This window comes from Taeniopygia guttata, chromosome 1A (assembly GCF_048771995.1).
Source record: "Taeniopygia guttata chromosome 1A, bTaeGut7.mat, whole genome shotgun sequence".
NCBI lineage: Eukaryota > Metazoa > Chordata > Aves > Passeriformes > Estrildidae > Taeniopygia > Taeniopygia guttata.
Genome location: NC_133025.1, coordinates 31,897,558 through 31,918,032, shown reverse-complemented (window position 1 = coordinate 31,918,032; position 20,475 = coordinate 31,897,558). Strand labels below are relative to the sequence as shown.

The 20,475-nt window shown below is 41.0% G+C and overlaps 1 protein-coding gene across 1 annotated transcript in view; it reads left to right on the top strand.

Moving 5' to 3' along the window:
* PPM1H (protein phosphatase, Mg2+/Mn2+ dependent 1H) overlaps window positions 1-20,475 on the top strand; it is a 131,010-nt gene that overhangs the window by 66,785 nt on the left and 43,750 nt on the right. Inside the window, exons 3-4 of the mRNA XM_030258856.4 lie at window positions 360-704; window positions 7,285-7,397. Of these exons, the coding sequence (XP_030114716.1) occupies window positions 360-704; window positions 7,285-7,397 (458 nt within the window). The remainder of the gene's footprint in view (window positions 1-359; window positions 705-7,284; window positions 7,398-20,475) is intronic.

The following is a 20,475-nucleotide window of genomic DNA, read 5'->3' as shown; positions in this document are numbered from 1 at the left end:
GAATTTTGATCTTTCATAGTGGTATGTCTATCGTATATTCAAATGCTATTCTTCTACAACCTGTGATGGCTGTAAGGTAAGAAAGATTCAGCCTTTCTTATTCCATTTTTTTTTCTTGGGCTTTTTTCTTTAAGAGGTTAAGGAAAAGAAAAAACATGCTAGCGATGTGTGGCAAAAACAAGCATCTCTTCTTTCAATCAGAGTTGTACTGACACTGTGGGTATTTCAGAAAGAATGTTGCCTTTGGGAAAGTTATTTGTTTTTCACCTGCTGCCTCTGTGACACCAGTCACCTTGCACACAACTGCGTAACAGTGACCATCTCTTTTCCTTTCCTTTCTCTGCCTCTTGCTTCTCCAGGACACAGATGGGATCAACCTGTACTACTGGTCCCTGTTTGATGGACATGCTGGGTCAGGGGCAGCTGTAGTCGCTTCCAAACTGCTGCAGCACCACATCCTGGAACAGCTGCAGGAGATTGTGGACATCCTGAGGAACACAGCCGTGCTCCCACCCACCTGCTTGGGAGAGGAGCCTGACAACCCATCCACCAACAGCAGGACACTGACACGGGCAGCCTCCCTGCGCGGTGGTGTGGGAGCCCCGGGCTCGCCCAGCACGCCTCCAACACGCTTCTTCACAGAGAAGAAGATTCCACACGAGTGCCTGGTTATTGGGGCCATAGAAAGTGCATTCAAGGAAATGGTATGTATATCTCAGGGACCTGAAGTCCTTGTTGTTTATGTTGAGTTACATGACCTGGAGATGATGAAGATTTAGATTTTTTTTTCTTTCGTTGCTTTAACAACATCTGATTGTGAACAGAACTGTTTAAGAGCCTCAACAGGTTACCAGGTACACCCCTGTGAGGCAGGCGCTGCATCTTAACTCTGAGGTAGCACTGTGGCAATGGTTATGGATTACTTGAATTCTCGATGTATGATACTCTTCTTTTTAATTTTCTTCTCCCCCTCCTTTTATAAGATAAAGATCAGTACTGCCTTACAGTGCAGATTTCAGCACTGGCAGTTGTTATCAGGCTGAGTATGTGGACATGCACTTTATAAATCCTCATTGCCCTACCAGAGCAGCAGCAAAGGCTGCTTGGTCAAATGACCCATAGTTCACATTGGTGTTGAAGTAGTGACTATAGAGTGTCTGCAGCTCTTCACTGATGCAGATTTCGTGGATGAGTGGGGCATGAAATTCATTCCTGCCACCCACCTGACTTGTGTACAGCCTGAACAACTGTCAGGAAACCATGACCCTGTGGGAACAGAATATCCATCTATTTCCCTATGAATTTTATCCAGTACATGCATTTACTTAGAGACTACAGTTGTTGCTACAAGTAGTACTTCACTTTGAGTCCTGAATAACAAAAAAATTATATTTTTCTGGATTGTTCTTTCTTCCCAAGGAAGTGCAGGCAAGCAGACCCACCAGCTGGGTTTGGACTTGCAGGTGGGTAGGTCTAGGAGCAGCATTCATAGCCATGTCTTAGGCATGCTTCAGTGGGGATTGTGGGGGCAGATTTATGTACTGTGGATAGTGGGCTTGGTTTCTGCTAGAAGGAAAGAAAGAGGAGGATGCATGAAAATCTGTCAGTTTAGCACAGCTTTTCAGAAAGGGCTTTGTTGAGAAATGAGGGAGAAGGTGACCATGCCCATCCACTGCACCCTAGTGGATTCAGAGCATGCTTAAAAGGAACACAAATTTCATGCTTCAGTTGGTGTAATTTTGAGGCCAGAAGAGTGCCAAGCTCTGAGAGTGTGACATGATTCTCTCCTGTTGAAACTGTCTCCAAGTGCAGGCAAGATGAGAAGTGGAGTTTTGTGGGACTGGGCAGTGAAAGTAAGAGTATAAGAGGGCTCTTTCAAGTACTCTACCTCTCTTAGGAGAGCAGCATGTGCGTTACCCATTGCTGCCTTTGTGAATGTGTCTCAGTGAACAGGGCTGTTATTGCACTGCTTTATTTTGACTTCACATCTCTGGTAGGTTCCACAGAAGACCATGTCAGCTTATGTTCAGAGATCTGGTTGTGAGGAGGGCTTTTGTGGGTAGAGTATGACAAATGCAGAAACACTGGATAACTCACTCAGCTATGGTGTTCAGGTATTCTTTGTATAGCTCATGCTAATCTCCTCTCTCTGTTTCTAAACTGAACTAAACAGAACATTTTCCTCAGTGCATCTTTGTTCTTATGCTACAGACCACGTATCTTAATTCCCACTTGCTTTATATTAGAGGGCTGAAGTTCGTAATTGTCTTTGATAAACAAATGACTACCTCAATGCAATGTAATTTCAGCATTAAGTTTTACAGGAAATCTTATAAAAATGGTCAGCTTAAAGAAAGCAGTAGATAATTAAATTGTATCTACTTTAGGCTCTGAGGGGCATTTTAGGCAAAATAGTATTTTCTTTCATCTGTGTAAGGGAGCAATTCATAAAATCAACATTTCTGTGTCTTGTCTGTGCTTGCAGTACTTGATCTTCCTCCTGCCTCTATTTAACTTCCTGCTAGCTTGTACTCCTTTTAGTCTTTGCATGAAGACTTTGGGCCTCTTGCACAGCACATTGTTTAATCAGCCCTTGTTTGTACTGGAACATCATGGATGTTGCTGAGTTAGGTCAGCGCAGTCGAGCTGTGCAGTGTGTACAAGGGTTTTGTGCCAGCAGAGTGTGTCAGTTTACCTGGCACTTGGTGAAAGCTCAAGTTTCCTGGACATGTTGGCAGACTTCTTGGTGGTTTTCCCTGAAACACCAATTGCTGTAAAGGATTCTTGTGAACTGAGTGAAAGTAATGAGTAGATAAAATACTGGTTTTTAAAGAGTCCGACCTGACACATTTATTTAATGATGGCTTTGTCCCCTTTTCCTGGGAGCATTTAGTATACCATTATTTTTTTTCCCCAACTTGCTTTTGAATTCTAGTTGAGGTCTCCCTAGTTTTGCCTCAAGTCTCAAATAAAATGCAATTCATGGCTTTCAAAAGGCTTAAAAAATTATTTTTCCTTTATTTGATGTGGTTTTTTTGGACAGTTCTTGTCTAACAGCTACATGCAGTAAAACACTGTGGAAAGCTGACACAGATCATCATTGCCTAACTTAGACATTTAGCAATTAAATTGTCTCCATTTTGAAGTACATCTAAATTATGTTTTCTGTGTTGAAACAGGGATTAGGAAGTTCGTGCTGTGTTTTTGGATAATTTAATGCCCTGTCTAAAAAACAGCAAATGTCAGTGATTGTCAGTATCACATTTGTTCCAGTTAAAAGGAAATAAATAAGCTAAAGTTCTGAAGTTGTCATAAGTCAAATCCTCTAATTTTCATCAGTTGAGTTTTAGGAAGTGCATTTATAGCTTCAGTTCAAAGAAGTCAGGAGGAATGCTTCCAAGTGCAGTTCCATATTGAATAGAAACATCAGATTATTGTCCTTTCCCTGTATTTAACCTTGTATACATGTGTGATGTTGTGTGTATTTGCAAGAAAGGTTAAGAGCACCTATTCTACTCTGAACCCCATTTAATTTTAGATGGGAATCAATGGCACAGAACTAGTCTGTATGATTTATTGGGAGGTATACATCTCTATTCATTGTATCATGATTTTCTTCTTTATTGAGGTTTTTTTTTTACTTAGATGAAATCTACACAGGTGCTTTTTTTTTAGATTGGTGCAATTTTAATTAATTAAACAGTCTTGAGAGAATGTCATGTGTAATACAGTTCACTTTTTTGAAAGTTTCCTCTCATTATATACCCAGTAGAATCGAGAGTTTAAATAGAATTACAGGCATTTGATGTAAAGCATGCTAAGGAGTTAATTTTATGTTTATGCCTTCTGAAACTTTTATTTTAACCAGATACCTAATACTGTGTGTGTAAAGCTGCTTTCTGTCATAGCAAGGTTGAGATCCTGGAGGAAAGGCTGCTGCTCGGAGGATAAATATAGATGAATAGAGGGTGGGAAGAGTGCGGCCAACAGGTTGAGGAAGGTGATCCTCCCCCTCTACTTGTCCCTCGTGAGGCCACACCTGAAGTGCTGTGTCCAGTTCTGGGCTCCTCCGTACAAGAAAGAAAAGGAGCTACTGGAGAGGGTCCAGCACAGGGCAGCAAAGATGATGGTGGGATTGGGGCATCTCTTGTATGAGGAGAGATTGAGGCAGCTGGGCTGTTTAGTCTGGAGAAGACTGAGAGGGGATCGCATTAATGTGCATAAATATCTGAAAGGCAGGTGTCAAGAGGATGGTGTCAGACTCTTTTCCACGCTGCCCAGCAACAGGATGAGGAGAAATGGCCATAAACTAAGCCACAGTTTCAGCTCAACCTGTGGAAGCACTTCTTCACACTGAGGGTGGCAGAGCACTGGAACAGGCTGCCCAGGGAGATCATGGGGTCCCCCTCTCTGCAGACATTCCAAACCCGCCCGGTCCCTGTCGGCCACCCTGCCTTGGCCCGGGGCTCGAGTAGGGATCGGCGGAGGTGCCGCGGGCGGCAGCGGCGGCCGCTGCGCGCGGCGTCCGCCAGGTGGCGGGAGCGGCCCGCGGCTCCCGGGCGGCGGCGCTGCTGTGGGGAGCCCGGCCCGGCCCGGCCCGGCCCGCGGCCCTCCCGCCCCGCCGCCGCCGGGCTCGGCGCGGGAGCCGCCCTGCCCGCCCTCACCTCCTGCCGTGTCCTCTGCGGGCTGCGCTCCGCGTCCCTCACCAGGAAAGGGGAACCAGACCTGGGGCAACCCTAGGGAGCACCTGCCACCCGCTGCAGCATGTGTGCCGGCGCGGACGGCCGAGCTCCGACTGAATTGGTTCTTCGGAAAAAAACAAACGAAACCACAAACAAACAAAAAACAAAAACACAAAACCAAAACAAACAAAAAATAGCAAATCCCACCCAAACCAAAATCAAAACCAACAACAAAAATTACGCTAGCTCAGAAATACACTCCATCTAGAATGAGCCCCGTTACACTCATAAAGGCTTTAGAGGCGTTTCGGGGTTTCTGCTCATGTTTGTACTACTTTCCCAGCGCCTCTGTTACAAAGTATTTTGTTAAAAGCCAGTGTCTCTACATCAGAACGAATTGGTGGCATTGGGGAGCTTAGTTTCATTTTGCTTTATTTTTCCCCCTCAAATCTTGTTGAGCTGTTGGAAAGCCTTCCCTTCTTTCCTTGCTGTTGAAAAAGAAAATGTCAAGCAAAGTATGTAATATTGAAACATACATGGCACTCAATGTACTCTGACAAGTCGTGGTAGTAAATTGAAGTTCTAGATGGAAGAACCCAACAACAGCAATAATTTGAGAAAATGCAGTACACAGATGTAGTTTAAGTCAAGGAAATTCTGAAAAAGAGGCCCTAAGGATTATCCATCTTCTCTCCTATAATAGATGCTTCTGAAATCTGCTTATTGGAAGGAATAAATTTTAATTTAGGCATTCCAGCACTTGCAAAGTATATGTATGACAGAGCTGAAACCAGGTGAAGAATTGCACATTGTCTAAAGGTCTTGGAGCGTATTCTGAACTGTGGAAATGAAGGTTTCTTGAGATTCCTGGCAGTGCTTGGAAAATCAGTAGTGTTTGTAAGTTTAAATTATTTTGATGGTTAGAAATGTCTGATTCCTTTGAACTCTTCTTTTCAGTTTAATTTAAAAATATACATAAACCACTGGGAGGAGAATCAGTTTCTCTATGGCAAGATTATAAAAAGAGGCATTTATAACAGGCCCATGTCTGTGACCAAAGGTTCTGCAAGATATGATTTATAGCTTGGAGGTGTGTTCCTCCTGGTCCTTACCATCCATCCCCCCAAAAAAAGTTGGTGAGTGCAGTAGAACCCATGTCCCTGTGGCAGCCACGTGCAGTTTGCACACACAGCTGAGGATGGCCTGTGGGGACAGTACCTCAGCACTGTGTTCATGGCACAAATGGGATGTATGTGCATTGGCCAGGGCAGAGTCAGCAAGTTATTTGACAGACGCCTCTGCCCACTGGCTCATGATAGTGCCCAAGTGCTGCTGAGCATCCCTGCTGCTGCACCAGGTCACTTCCCTCCCTTGAAATTTGTAGGAGACAAAGCGTGGGACAGGTTTTGTCTCTGCAGATTTTCAATCAAATTGCACCTGTCATGGTTTGTATTTATTGTAGTGTTTTTCTTCAGATAAATTTAGCTCTAAAATAAAGCTCCAAATTTCATACCCTAAGGCATGAACAATTTGAACTGTTTGTTGCTTGGTGCAGATATGAAAATAGTTGAAGTATAGATCTGTGTGTATGCACACACACACAGAAACAAACATATATTCATAATAAAAACAGCACCACATAAAAGTAGGCAGGGTTTAGCTGGAAAAGATCTGCCAGTGCATACAATAGTGATGTTAAATGATGCTCCCTGTTTGAATCAAATGGGATTTGGTTCTGGACACAGGAACGAAGGGCAATTTGTACCATTTTATTGCCTGAAGCTAAACTACAGACAGCAGAATTAATTCATTGGCATACACTTCAGTGTTTGTTTAAAATGTATGGATGAAAGTAGCTCATTTAGTTACTTGCTCTGTTCTGCAAGCTTTCTTGGGGCATTGTATGTGTATTTATATATATGTGTGTATGTGTGTGTGTGTGTGTGTATTTATGTGTTTGCTATTTTTCTTTTCAGGATTTTATTGACTGTTGGTGAAAAGTATAATTTGGGTTCTCCACTTCTGTTAAGCAGAAGGACTCTTTTAATATATAATGTTTCTTGCGCTCAGAATCAGTTTAGTATCCACTCATTCCCTGTGTTTCTGAAGGGTGGACTTGTGACACAACTGCATCTTGCTATTGTTCTTAAGGTGTATACCCCACAATCCTAGCATTCCTCTAGGGAAGTAGGTAGTTATTCATGCTGTAGCTGAGTCTCATTAGTTATCTGCTGTCTATGTAAAGCACTCCAATTATACCACCAGGTACCTGTTGTTACGCTTCATTTATCTTTGCCTTCATTGTGCTTTTGCCATAGCAAATTCTTTTGTATCCCTGAGAGTTGCTATTTATTCCTTAGTACCTGATGTTTTACACTCTCCTGACCTGATTTTTCCCAAACATCTTTGTATAAGTAATAGGTACTCCTCAACTTTCTGTTCTCCTCCTAGCTTATGTGGCCATAGCTGCAAGAAAAGGCAGACAGTGGGACATACAGTTTAATAAAGATTCTATTATATTTTTATTTTTTACGGGAGACTTCATTTTCTCAAGCATTAATTGTAATACTGTCTTTATAAATCTTGTTCTCTTCTCCCACAGGATTTGCAAATAGAGAGAGAGAGGACCGTATATAACATTTCTGGCGGCTGCACAGCCCTGGTGGTGGTGTATTTGCTGGGGAAGCTTTATGTGGCAAATGCTGGTGACAGCAGGTAAGTGTGTTGTCTCCCCATCTAATCCTTCACCTCAAACTGCCCAGGCCTGGTGTTACTGAGTTCCTTAAATGCAGACAGCATCACAAGAAGATTGTGATTCTTGGCTGGACACTTAGCACTTCTCACTGAAATGAATGCAAGTGCCAGGGATAGCATTCCAGTATCTTGAGCAGTGGTTGCGGTCAGGGAAACTGACAGCACTTCTAGTCCTGTAGCAGTTTCTGAATGACTTGATGTTTGCAGAGAAGTGGAAAGGTGCTGAAAAGCCATTGAAACAGAAGAGGTGTTGCGTGTATAGTAGAATTGTGTGTTGAACACTGACAAGGTGACTGTATCCGGAACAGCTGGTAGGACTACATTTGTTCCATAGGAAATCCTGTGGCTCCTGTTGCCAGGCTTAGTCTTGTTGGCCATTTCGCTTCCAGATTTTCATGTAATTGAAGGTAGTGATCAGTACACAAATAGCTGCTACTCTTACCTTGGGGGATGAGGAGAGGGAGACAGGCCATCATGGTATAGGTTCTTCGCCTTGTCCTGTTCTAACTCAAGTACTTGTCCAATTCTCAGAACTTAATGCTGTTGCTCAGGAACTGTTGCTTTATTTTGTTTTGAAGATGGGTTATTGAAGGCTCACAATAAGCATTTTCTTTGTCTTCTGATGTTGCTGAAGATAGGAGCATACTGGAAATCTCTCACTTGCATTCTTTTCCCCTCACTAACTCTGCCCTTAATACCATTGGAGAGAGATAGTGAGGCTCTTCTAGCAAGACTTCAGACTTCACATGTTTCTTTCAGGAGTGTCCTGTGTAAAAAGGGCATCGAGAAGAGTTTAAATGCGATATGACCTGCTCTTGTATTCTGTTCATTAATAGCTAAGTAATTAACATCTGCAAGGGTATTGAACCATGTTGTCTTGATGCCTAAAGAAACTACCTGGAACAGAGGCTAGACAGTGTTAAAGGAATAAAGTAGGTATTTATTAAAAGGCTTTTAAAGGATACACCTTGGGCAGTACAAGAGCCCAGCTATGACTACACCCAAGATCAATGACCGGTCACGAGTTTTCATACTTTTATAAATTTTGGTCCATTTACATATTGAGGTTAATTGTCCAATTACAGTTTCATACTTTGAAGTCCCATCCTCCCAGTTTGCTCTCCTCAATTCACTGTTGTTTATACTTGTGGGGCCTGAAACTGTAATGGTGTCCTTGGTTCTTGGGCTGGAAAAGGAATGTTTTGTCAAACTAAAGTGTGAAGAGACCTTGCTAACACCTTATATGAAATTCCGAGTTACATACTAATGCAGTACAGAATCTGAAAAATATGAAAGCTAAAACTTAAGGCATCAGTCTTTAGGTAAAGACTGCTATGTTTGTGTTTAAGGTTTGTGCATACACAGTTCATGTTTGTAGTGTGTACACTCACATACTTACAGAGACAACACTTAAAAATTAAGGGTTTTGTAGTTTAAACCTAAGATTTTTATTGCCTCTTGCTGCTTCCCTTGTAGGAAGTCAGATAAATCCTTTGCTGTGCATAAAATTCCTGTTCTTTTCATGTTGGTGATTGTTTTTAAGATGCTAAATTTGCTGTATGTGTTGCAAGTTTTTCACCCAGTTTCTATTGACAAGTGACATATTTGAATCTCATTTTTGTATCAAAATGTCAAGTGAGTCCTCATATGGTACATGTTTGAGGTGATCACCTATCTGGTCAACAGAACTACTAGCTGAACTACATTCTATCTCTTCTGCCATTAAATTAGAAATAATCAAGTTTTCTAGTGCTATTGCACTTGAAGTACAGTTGAGTCTCTTTCTTTGAGTTGGCTAATTTGCTTTATTGTCTCTTAAAAGTGTACTGTGTAAAACTGGGCATGCAGGACTTATATCTGAGTAGCCAAGATCTTTGTTCTTAAATGTTCTTAAATGACTGGAACTGGCTACTTCCAGTTCCCTGAGGATTCCTTCTGTGCTGAGCAGGCTCAGCTCCACTGCAACCTCTGATATCCAAGGGCAAGACACTGATGTTGGCGGTGATCTGGAGCTGGTGCCAGAGTATTGGTGTAACTGTAGTTAAACATAATAAGTCTTCAAGAAGTTTTGCATGTTCATTAAGTCAACTCAGAACCTCTGTTCAGAAGAAGAGGGAGGGCAGAAAACAAAAAGGAGACTGTCATCAAGATTGGGTGTTGTTTGAACGAGGATTCAAATTCTCATTCCTTACATCTTGTTGGAAATAAAGTCCCTCCAGATTCAAAATAGTTTGGTTTTGTGCTTCCCAAATGGATCTCACAGAAAGTCTCATATGCTGAGGAGAATTATTTCCAAATCTTTCATTTTCAGATAAGTCAATTTCTTGACTTTCCTAGCTCAAAAGAAATTTTAAAGCTTTAAAGTGTAGATCAGTTGGTCTGGGTCTCTCTCACCAATCCCCTTTCCAACTTACAGGGAAAAAAACCGCCGTTGCAAAACATCTGAGTTGCTGTCATGATAAAAATGACATTTTAGGACTAGACAACCCACTCTGAGGTTGTCTGCCCCCTGCCAGGGTGCACAGTGCATTCCTGTATTTTGAAGAACCGAGTTATGTAGTCAAGAAATTTTACTTGTCTAAGTTGGGAAAAATACATTTCTTTTTGCTGTCTCATGCCTTGTGTAGTCAACTTTGTGGTTTGTACAAATAAAAGGGAGGGCAGTGAAAAATACAAAATGGAAACTACTTCAAGAAATGGTTATCTGCTCTCGAGAAGAAGGATGGGTTTGTTTTTTCACTCTTGTTGCTGTTGGAAACCCTTGCAGATGACGAAACCCTTGGTTTCTTTGAGTTCACCTACTCATTTGTGCCTTTCCCCTCTCCTCATTCTCCTCCTTCCCTCTCTGCTACCCCACTGGAAAAAGCCTGCAAATAAATCAACTTTCCCACGGATAGAAATCTGTGAGAGAAGGTTTTGTGTGGGAAGTAAACGTTTTGGGTTCATGCAAACCTAACCAAAGGTTAGGTTTTATAATTTCAGGGAACTTAAAAAAGAGCAGAAGCTTTTAAAGTGGGGTTCTGAACAGCTTCTGCTGTCAGAGGACCAAGGTATGTGCAACAAACTGTTACTGTCACAATGAGACTTAAGGAAACGTTAAGTGGGAGACTTGAATAATAATGTACTGTGTGCTGCCAGCTATACCTCAGACTTATGTCTGTGGTATTCAGTTTATCCACCAAAGCTTCTCAAATCTAATCATTTCATGCCACGTACCCTGGCAGTGTTGTATAGCAGCTGTCCTTTTGTAGTTGATGTGTAATTACATCATGAAAAGACTTTAATTACCATATTACTAAATTACCAGCCAGCAATCCTTTCAGGTTCAGCCCCAGCTCACTTCTGTATGGACTATTAGGCTTCTCCAAGCTGAACACTTTTGGTTGGTGTAAAAGGGAGGAAAAATTGTGCTAATTGTAGGTTTTGTTATGAACTATTATTGAGCTTGATGTTATGGCATCACTAATGTCAATGATATAATTAAACTTCTGCTAACGATGCAATCACAGTTCTGTAATAATTATATGTTAACTGCACATGATACCAGAACCCTACTAAAAATGAGGTGATGTATTCAAAAACAACTTGGAAGGAACTGCTTTCATTCTCTAATGGCTTATCTGATCATTCTTGGACTCTGCCATAAATATACCTATTTATACAGTCAAAATTCATATCTGAATATCTTAGCCAAAGCTTTTTCTAATGTTTCTTTCTCTCTCTTTCATCTTTTCAGTGATTAGCATTGTCCATGCAAGGTTATGTGATTAGGGACTGATAGTGCTATAGTCCGCTATCCAATAATAGTGCTTTTTTTGGTGAGCATCAAGGCGCTGTGTTTTGCTTACCAGCATGACATATTTGCTATGAAAACTAGGCCATTGGAATAGCTGCTTTTTATTTCTTTTCTTTTTAAAATATGGAATAGTAAATCTTCTCTGGTCGTTGTTTTAAATAGTGTTGTTCAATTCTATATTGCTAAAGTTACTTTTACTTCTAAACTGCCATAACATGCCTTGTTAGTCTAGGTTCTTTGTAGTTTTATGCTCTTTGTTAAGATGTTGTTTTATAGCTACTGATGAAGCAGTTGTAAAACAGGGACTTAATGTTTTTACTGATTACTGCCCAATTATTGCATAGCCTCATGCAACATAACATTTGTCCAATATCACTACAATGACTGTAATGCAATATGATCATATTAACCATATTTGGCACAAGAATTGTTCTGGCTTTTGTGTCGTCTGGAGCTGCTCAGGGTCTGCAGGCGCTTCCATTTTGTGCTTGGAGCCATGTAGGGAAGTTGTGCCTTTATCGTTATACAAGAAGCAGAACATCACAAGTTGATTTGACTTTTCCATATACCCTGAAACCCTCACTAAATCTGCAAATGAGTTCTTGGGCTTTTCTTGATTTATTGGCAGAACGTGTCATCAAAGCAAAAATCCTGGTGTTTCAAAGGCTTCACAGACTTGCAGGGTCACTGAATTTTTTGCTTTGCTTCATCAGCTCTTTTTTATCATATTTTTGCCTCCTTGCTATTCTCTCCAGTACTTATGTTTTCAAGGCATATTCACACTCTACTTGAACATACCTCTTCATGTCCAGAATAGATTTTCTCCTCCTTTTTGCAAGTGAAAAATTACTGCTAAGGCATTTTGGCTTATTAAATGGTAGGAGCTCATTAAGTGAATATTTTTGTGCTGCTTTTGTGTGGGTGTAGGTGAAGTAACTTCATTGGTACTTCAAGAGACCAGGTGTGGGAGAGTGTGTTCATAAAAGTCTTCTTCCAGTGTAATAAAATAGTGAATTGAAAATTGAATTTGTTTACCATTTCAAATCTTTTTGGATTTGCTGCTTGTGTTGACGCTTACTACCTTTATACTTCCTCTTCTTTGTCATGGTGCTTGTCAGCTGCTTCCCTTATGGTTAGTTCTCATAGGAAGTCAGATTTGCTTTTATCAAGTAAATAAGAGTGGCATGGAAACAGCCATGTATCTGCTGACTGGCAGTGTAGCTTAAATAGAATTTCTGAGAAGTCAGAATTGATGATTCTGAGCCATTTTTGTGGTTCATGGTATCTGACCTCTTCCTTGAGGCAGTACAGCAGGGTTGTTTTTGCCAGAAGTGCTAACACTGTGTAAGGATGGAAACTAAAATGTATTCTAATATATTGCTATTGTAGAATTAGTTTAGTTTAGTCTTTGTTTTACTGTCTAGGAAGCTTTAATATTCTTTTTAATTTTTTGTAACTACTCATCTTCTAATCTAAATGGTGGGTATTTTCCCTGTTTTCTGTGAGTAGTCTCAGGCCTAAGCCTTCTCTGTCTCCTTATATCTGTGTCTGCATAAACGATTACTGTGCTTCATACTAGAGACTTAAACGTCTCTAGAGGAAAGACTTACTTAGTTACTAAGCTTCTCCAGTCTGCAGTATTTGGAAAATCATTCTTTTTCCTGTCTTCTCCTAAAGATGGAGCAAAAAAAGTTGTAAAACTGAACAACACACTCGGGCCATGCAATCGGTAGGGCTTTTTCTTCATTCTCTGAAGTTCTTATTCCTCCAAATTATCAGAAGATGCCTCCCCAGAGGCAAGAGCAACACTTACGGATTGTAGTTTGGCCAATCTATGGTACATCCCCTCTTTAGGTTATTATTAATTCTTTGACAGAATCACTTCAAAATAAAAAATGTTTGATCATTTCAGGGCAACAGATAATCTAAGTCTCATTTGTTCACAGGTCTGTGTAGTGAGGAGAGACTGAGTTCAAAGCAAGTCTCTGCCATGTCTATACTCCTTCCCTGCAGTTTGATAGGTGGAGAGGTCTGATCCTGACTAGCCCAAAATGTTGGAAAAGATTAGCCATGTTCAGGAGACATGGCCATGTCCTCTCTCTCTGTTCCTCATGTCTCTTTTTGTTAGAAGCATGATCTGTAGGCCTGCAGGAAGCCCTTCTCCCCTTTTCCTGCCTGGTCTCCTTCCAGGGAGAAGCAGGAGCACAAGATTCATTGGAATAACAGCAACCTCAGATACTGCAGGATTTTGTGCTGGGTAAAGCTTTTGAAGGCATCTCAAGAAACGCTTCAGGTAAGGTGTGAAGAGAAGGTGTTGGATCAGAAAGAAGTCATTTCACTCAAAGTGCAGTGCTATGGAAGAGCATTTTCTGGTTATCCAGTGAATGTTCCATGTTACTGGCATGTCATATCCAGCACTGTCTTGACAGAAATTATTAATTTGGTAGTAAATGTTTGCAGGCTTTGAAGACAAAACAAACATCCAACTTCTTTTCCAAATTCTTGTTTTTCCTGGAGCGTATGCCTTAGCAATACCTATGGCAATTAGCAGGTGTTGAAGCCATTATAAACATTTTCAGTGAGGGATGCATTCAGTTAAATCTTTGGTCCAAATCACATGGACAGTATCTTATGTTCCAGATAATGAGGAAGGAGAAGATTTTTGGCTATTTGAGTAATGCCAGTAAACTCTAAAGCCACAGTTCATTGGTATTGGTTTCCAGAAATAAAGAATTTTATTAATTTTAATTCTCATGGGTTTTCAGCTTTTAAAAAACAAACAAAGAAAAAGTCCCTAACAAACTCCAAACCAGCTGTCTTTTAAATCTGTGCCTTTGTAGCTGACTACAGGGACTTGCAAGTCCTTCACTGCAGTGTTGCAGGGCCAGGGCCAAGGCATGGAAAGCAGACTGGGCACCTTGGTTCTCTAGCTCTCATCTATACTGTGGGAGGAGGGGCAGAGGGAGCACCTGAGGCTTGCTGGGGGAATGTTTCAAAGTCTGCTGTGGTCCTTACTATGTTGAAAACTTTTCAAGTCACCTGAATTGAACAAACTGAAGGCAGCCCAGGCTATTCAGTCTCAACAGCAGCTATGCAGTGCTTCTCGAGCTGTGCTCCTGGGGCTTTGGTGATGGCTCTGGTCACTTCTGTGTGGGTGAATGAAGCAGGGCTTGGGTAAAAATTCACTCATGAATAGTGAGTAGAGAGCATGAGTTGCAATCTTTGCTTTTACATCTCAGTCCAACTTGTTCCAATATCCTGCAACTGGTACTGAGTTAAGCAGAAAAGCTGAGATCAAAGTAAATATGACTTTAGCTGCTAAAGGCATTCTTTTTGTCAATGGTAAGACAGCAAAGAGCAGAGAAATAAAAAATCCTTGCTACTTCCATCTTACATGGACAGCCATAGCCCAGCCATATTACTGGCAAAATAAACACTGACTTGCACAGCAATGCCTTCATCCACTAAGCCCAGGTTTAGTTGCCATAGTAACTTGTCTTGGAGATGAATGTGATATCCTGGACAGCAGAGAAAAAGACTTTGATTCCACAGATACTGGTCCTGAGGCTCAGAGCTGGCCACAGAGATGTGACTGCATTTCTTTGTTCATTTTCCTGGCATGGCCTGAGTAATGGATGGGATGTTGTTCAGCCGTGATACAGAAACGTGGTGGTCTGTTATCAGTGCAGCCTCATACTTATCTGTGTTCAGATGAAAAATACACTGAAATCATTGTGGCAAAATGAATCCTAAGTGGGCAGTTTTTATGTGCTAGTAGTGTCACTATAAACTGGTTTGTAATGGCTTTCTAGCTGTCAGCTGAAGCCCTTTCTGAAAGATTGATGTGTTGAGATGTAAACCACCAGGAAAGTAATTGATCACACAGCATTTTAGTTTACTTCATTCATATTTGGGTTAGTATTACTGTAGCTGGTGTAGACATTACTAGAAGTGTATATGTAAACTTATAAAGTCACTACTTGTTCAATAGCGAAAGTTACTTTCCTGATTAATTAAACAAGAACATGGCATACAGACAGCCAGTGACATCACAGTGGGAGGGTGGGCATAACAAAAAAAATATATAATTAGCCCTAAAATAAAACACAGTTAATAAAGCAAACTGCTAATAATAGTTCCATGCTTAGATTTCATCAGCCAAGCAACACACTTGAGAGCAGAAGCAGCACACTAAATGAGGGCAGGGAATTCACTCGCAATAGAGTCTCATGGGAGTGGAGCTGCAGCCCACTGAAGAGGCACTGACAACTAGAAGCATATCACTCCAGGGGTCAAAAATGATGGGGCAACGTGTCTTCTCCAAGCTACCTCCTCTGTGGACAGCCTGCAAGCTCAGCATTACATTTAATTTTAAACTATAGGGTAGTGATGCAGAAACAACTGAAGTCATTTAGTTCCATTGTTGGTGACAGCCAGGTGCTTCTCATTGTTAGATGCAATATATAGGGCAGACTGCCAGCAATAGAAAATCCTTTTAACTGTGGCTTATTAAGTTGTTGTGAGTACATGAGATGGAATACCAGATCAGCTCCAAAAATTCTGATTTCTGTTATTTTTGGTGGCAGCAAGGAAAATCCTGACTGGCTTAGGTGCTATTGAACATAAGAAGTAAGCCCTTCCATGGAAATCTATGTTATTCTGCTTACAGAAACAGTTTCTATTTGTGATGCTGTATTAAAAATAATACAATTAATTCAGTAAAACCATACCATCGGAATCGTTGCTTTAGAGTATTTTAGCAGCCTTATTGTGCCCAGAGGCCTTCTCCAAAAGAATCACTAAGTAAGCACTAGAAATACAAATATGAATGAGTCAGATAATTGAAAACAGCATAAAACTCTACATGTGTGTGCATAGGAACAGCTCATGTGCTTGCAGGTGCCTCTGAAAGACAACTTTCAGGGGGATTTGCAGGGACTGGATTACATAATTTCTTTCTCTGCTTCTTTTCAAAGGCAGGAGGAGATTCTCATCTTGCCACAGGAGAGGTATAGCATGCTTGGCTCCATGCTGTGGCAAAGACATGAAGAAAGGATCTTGAGTGAAATTCCTGGGAATGCCCAGTCATTGTCCTGGTGGAGCAAGGGCTTCACTTGGCAGTTGTGCTGCTGAGATACTAACCCTTGGTGCAGCTGGGGTGGCTGGCAGTCTGCAAAAAGCCTTAGCAGAAGTTTGGGAGTGATCTTCATTGTTCTGGCAGGAAATGCCAGAGCACACTCCTGTAGGAAATTACTTTTGCAATATTTCACCAAGGCAAGTTCTCACACTTTTTATTGGCTTGAGGGAGCTGAAGTTCCCCCAAGTGATGAATGAAAGTGTCTGAGCAGCCTGCTATAACCCACAACGTAACATGAAACTACATTGTCACAGGAAGAGCCACAAGCAGGGAGAGTCTACACCTGCTTAACCTTGGCTTTGTTTGGCTGGAAGAAAAATGATCCAGTGTTTCTATCCTGTCACAACCTGTCTGTGAACAGGCTCATGTATGTGCTGAAAAATAGGAAGCAATCAGGGTGGCACAACTGTTGAGTGGCAGTCAATAGAAAATGAGGACAGAGACCATTTTCACTGGTGCTACTCCTTCCCTGGTTTGTTGCTTGTTTTCTTCTTGATAATGATGCCAAGTAAGAGTTGGGGCATTATCTTAAGTATTACGGGTGGGAGGCAGGGAGGGTGTTTTTTTCCATTGGTATTGCTGAGGGTTGCTGCTTCCACCTGAGTTTTTTGGTGATGGATATGTCATCACTGGAACCCACTTTATTGCCAGCTAAATGTTATATAATAGTTTGTTCCACTATCCCCAGCCTGCCTTAATTCATAAAATTAAGGAAATAGTTTAAAGGCTTTGCACTATAGTTCCACATTGTTAGTGAATACATGGGATGGAATATGAGATCAGTTCCATACTTATTGCCAGTTCAGTGAGGTGTTTGTACACCTGGTTTCTAAAGAAACATTGAGAAATGGGTCTGGGTGGGACTAAGTGAGAGTAATTCAGTTTGAAGAAGTAAAACTAAGGTGCCAGTGCTGAATGTATTAGAAGTCATTAGTAATCATAATGACAGTAAGTTCCAGTCCTTCATTTACAGAAGAGAAAAACATTTCTCATTGTAATTGTTTTATAGCCATTGTCTTCACTTCTTAGCAATTAAGAAAGGGTAAAGAAATTTTTAAAAGCACAACTGGTTTGAAGCTTAGCAACCATTAGCATTGATCTTCTCTGGATTGTTTAAATGTATGCATTTAGTTACCAAAATAAACATGTACCCATATAGACTGATTTCATAGTTCTAGGATTTACTTTCTTTTTTCCACAGCTATCTTGTGACACACCTAATTAAAATCTACTGCTTAGTTCCCCTTTGAATATAATAAAACCCTGCCTTATTCTTTCTGTCAGTTTAATCCCTCTTTCTTTTTCATTGACACATTTCTAATACCTTTGCAGACAGGCCAGACACTTCTGCTTCATCTGTACTGAATCCACATGCTTTAACACCTTTTGACAAAATGGATGTGGCCTCCCTGTGGCTTGGAATTGATATACACCGTCAAAAAGAGTTTTCTGAATGGTCTTTCTCTGTCACCTTTACCAAATTTTTATCCTGTGTTGTAGAAATGTACAGTTTAATGTTGCGTTTCAAATAATTTTTGCCTGAAAATGTTTGTAATGGAATCAGGGTGTCCCCTGAATACTCCTAACAGTTGGAGATGTCTCTTTGTTTTGAACAGCAGAATCCCAATAGACCTGTGACAGCAGTGGAATTACACTCTTGACCTTGTTCACTAAAGTGTTGCTTTCTCTGTATGATTAAATGAGAGTAACCAACAAGAGCTTCCTCTAAAATGTATGAGTTTCCTCTATTTGTTTCTCATAAGACACATAGAAAGGATGCTGTGCAATTTTCAGCTGATTGTGTTTTACACAAAAGAAAAAATAAACAAACCCAAAGCCCTGCTTGATTCAATGAGAGGTGGTAGTTGCTAGCCATATTAAAATGCAAAAGTGTTGCTACATCCTGAGCATCACAGCAGCAGTACAGCACAGTGGCAGATTTTTATCCTGTTGTTGCGTCACTCTCCATGTAGTTTAAAAGTGAATGTATACTAAGGCACCAAATACAATTTCTAAGTATTAAATCTGAATATAGAAAATAACCATATACTTAATGTTCTGTGTGAATTTAGGTGATGGTTATGGACTACAGTCATGTCAATTCAAAAGATAAATACACTGTTTTTTGCAGATGCACATGCAGCTTTTTAAGCTCCTGGTGTTTATTTTCATTTGCCTGTGACTGAGCAGACATAGACAGCTGTAGGATTTGCCATGACTGCTGGTCCTGCCTTGTGCATTGAGCCACTGGCACATCTCTTGCTCTCCATTTACTTATTCACAGTACAGCTTCTCTCAGGATCAGAAGAACTCTAGAGGCCAGAAGAGATACAAAATCAGATTCTTGTTTTAGCCATTTTAGGCTACTTCAGCTGTGTTTTGGGGAGATTTTTCTCCAAAATATTCCTGTTTACTATGAATATCCCAGCTCTGGAATAATGAATGTACTTTCATTGTCGTGCTGAGCACATGAAATGCAATGGCAGGTACAATCCTGTAGTTCCTGTGGGTGGGGAGTTAGGGTTCAAAAGAGAGGAAAGGACTCAGGGAAATCTAGTTTATTTTTAGAAGAGATCAGAATAAGCGACTTACTGGCCTCCATGGCCTCAAGACTTCAGAGCAGTTTCTTACTGTATATGATGCTTGAGGAGAGGGCATCAGAGCATGGAGGGCAATGTACTGAGTAGGCTGCAGATCTGTGACTCCTGATTTCCAATCCTGCCAAAAAAAGCTTTTGTTTTTTTAATTACTATTTCATTGGTGATATAAATTAATGATTGGTATGGGTCTCAAGCAACCTTGTCATCAGAGAATATTTGGTTAGTGTTGACATACTTGTTTCTCTGCAAACACGAATCATCCATCTGCCTTTGGCAGGCTCGCCCTGTGGCTCTGCTATAATGTGTTTCACCAGTGTGGTGGAAATTAAAATGTCACTATTAAACATGGCAAAATCAGATGCTGTCTGCGCACTGCATCTATTCAAGGAGTTCTTGCTTCCTATGTAGTTATTTCTGACAGTTTAATAGGACAGCTGTATTCTAGCATAAAACAATACGTTCATATATCCTCAATACGTGGGGAGTTAAATGCTTTCAGAACACTATTTCCTTGCATACATGAGTGTTTCATGCATGGCAGAAGCAGTAATGCTCATGTAACACCATGTTGCTGCTTAGGCCATTAGGAAGTGTAAAATCAAAATTAATTGTCCTGCAGGACCGTATAGAGTGGGTCTCTAAAAGCAGTTGCTAGAGCTGTTTGCAGCTGCTTCATCAGCCAGGCTCCTTCCTCCTGAACAGTTATTGACTCTGGGCTATTGAATTCAGGGCTCTGGAGGTTGCTCAGTGGAAAAAGCCTTCAGTTGCTGCTTGGCAGCTCTGTCACTGCAAGGTCATGGAAAGGGCATGTCAGTCTCCAAACTCAATTAGGGCTTTATTCAGCACTTTTTCAATCGCAGGGGAAAATCCCACTGAGCAGGGTGGCTCCCAGGCCAGGCTTTTGCACCCAGTCTCCTCAGTGAGACAGCCAACAAATATGTTCCTTTTTGTCACTTGAGCCATCAGAAATACACTTTGCTGTCATGAAACAGCTAAGCAGTTAGTGCAGAAAGGTAAAGAGCGCAGTATGGGCTCATAAGCTCACCACAGTTGAATTTGGACCAGTGCCTTGTACGTTTATGTCTGTGTCCCTCCCTTTACTTGTATCTAGAGCTGTCTCATTCCTCAGATCAAATCACTTGACTCTTATGAACAGCTGTAACTTGCAAGTTGAATGAAGTCCAGCTGCTGAAAACATTAATGAAAAACATAAAACTCTCTTTTACTTGGTATCAACAGTATTGCTTTAATTCTTCCCCTTCTGAAGGTTTTTTTTGTGCATGTGTGTGCTAGGTTGTGCTTTTCATCCCAGGTGGCTGCCAGTTCTGGTGAAAATAAGTTGAGCTATGAAAGGTTGACCCACTCGCCTCTGAATTGCTTTTTATATGATGTGAATCCCTCAGGGCCCAATCCTACCTGTAGAAGTGAGAATGACAGCTATCAAAATATATATGAAATATGTCGATGTACACAAAGAAAAAGATGAACCCCTGACTGGTCTGAGTG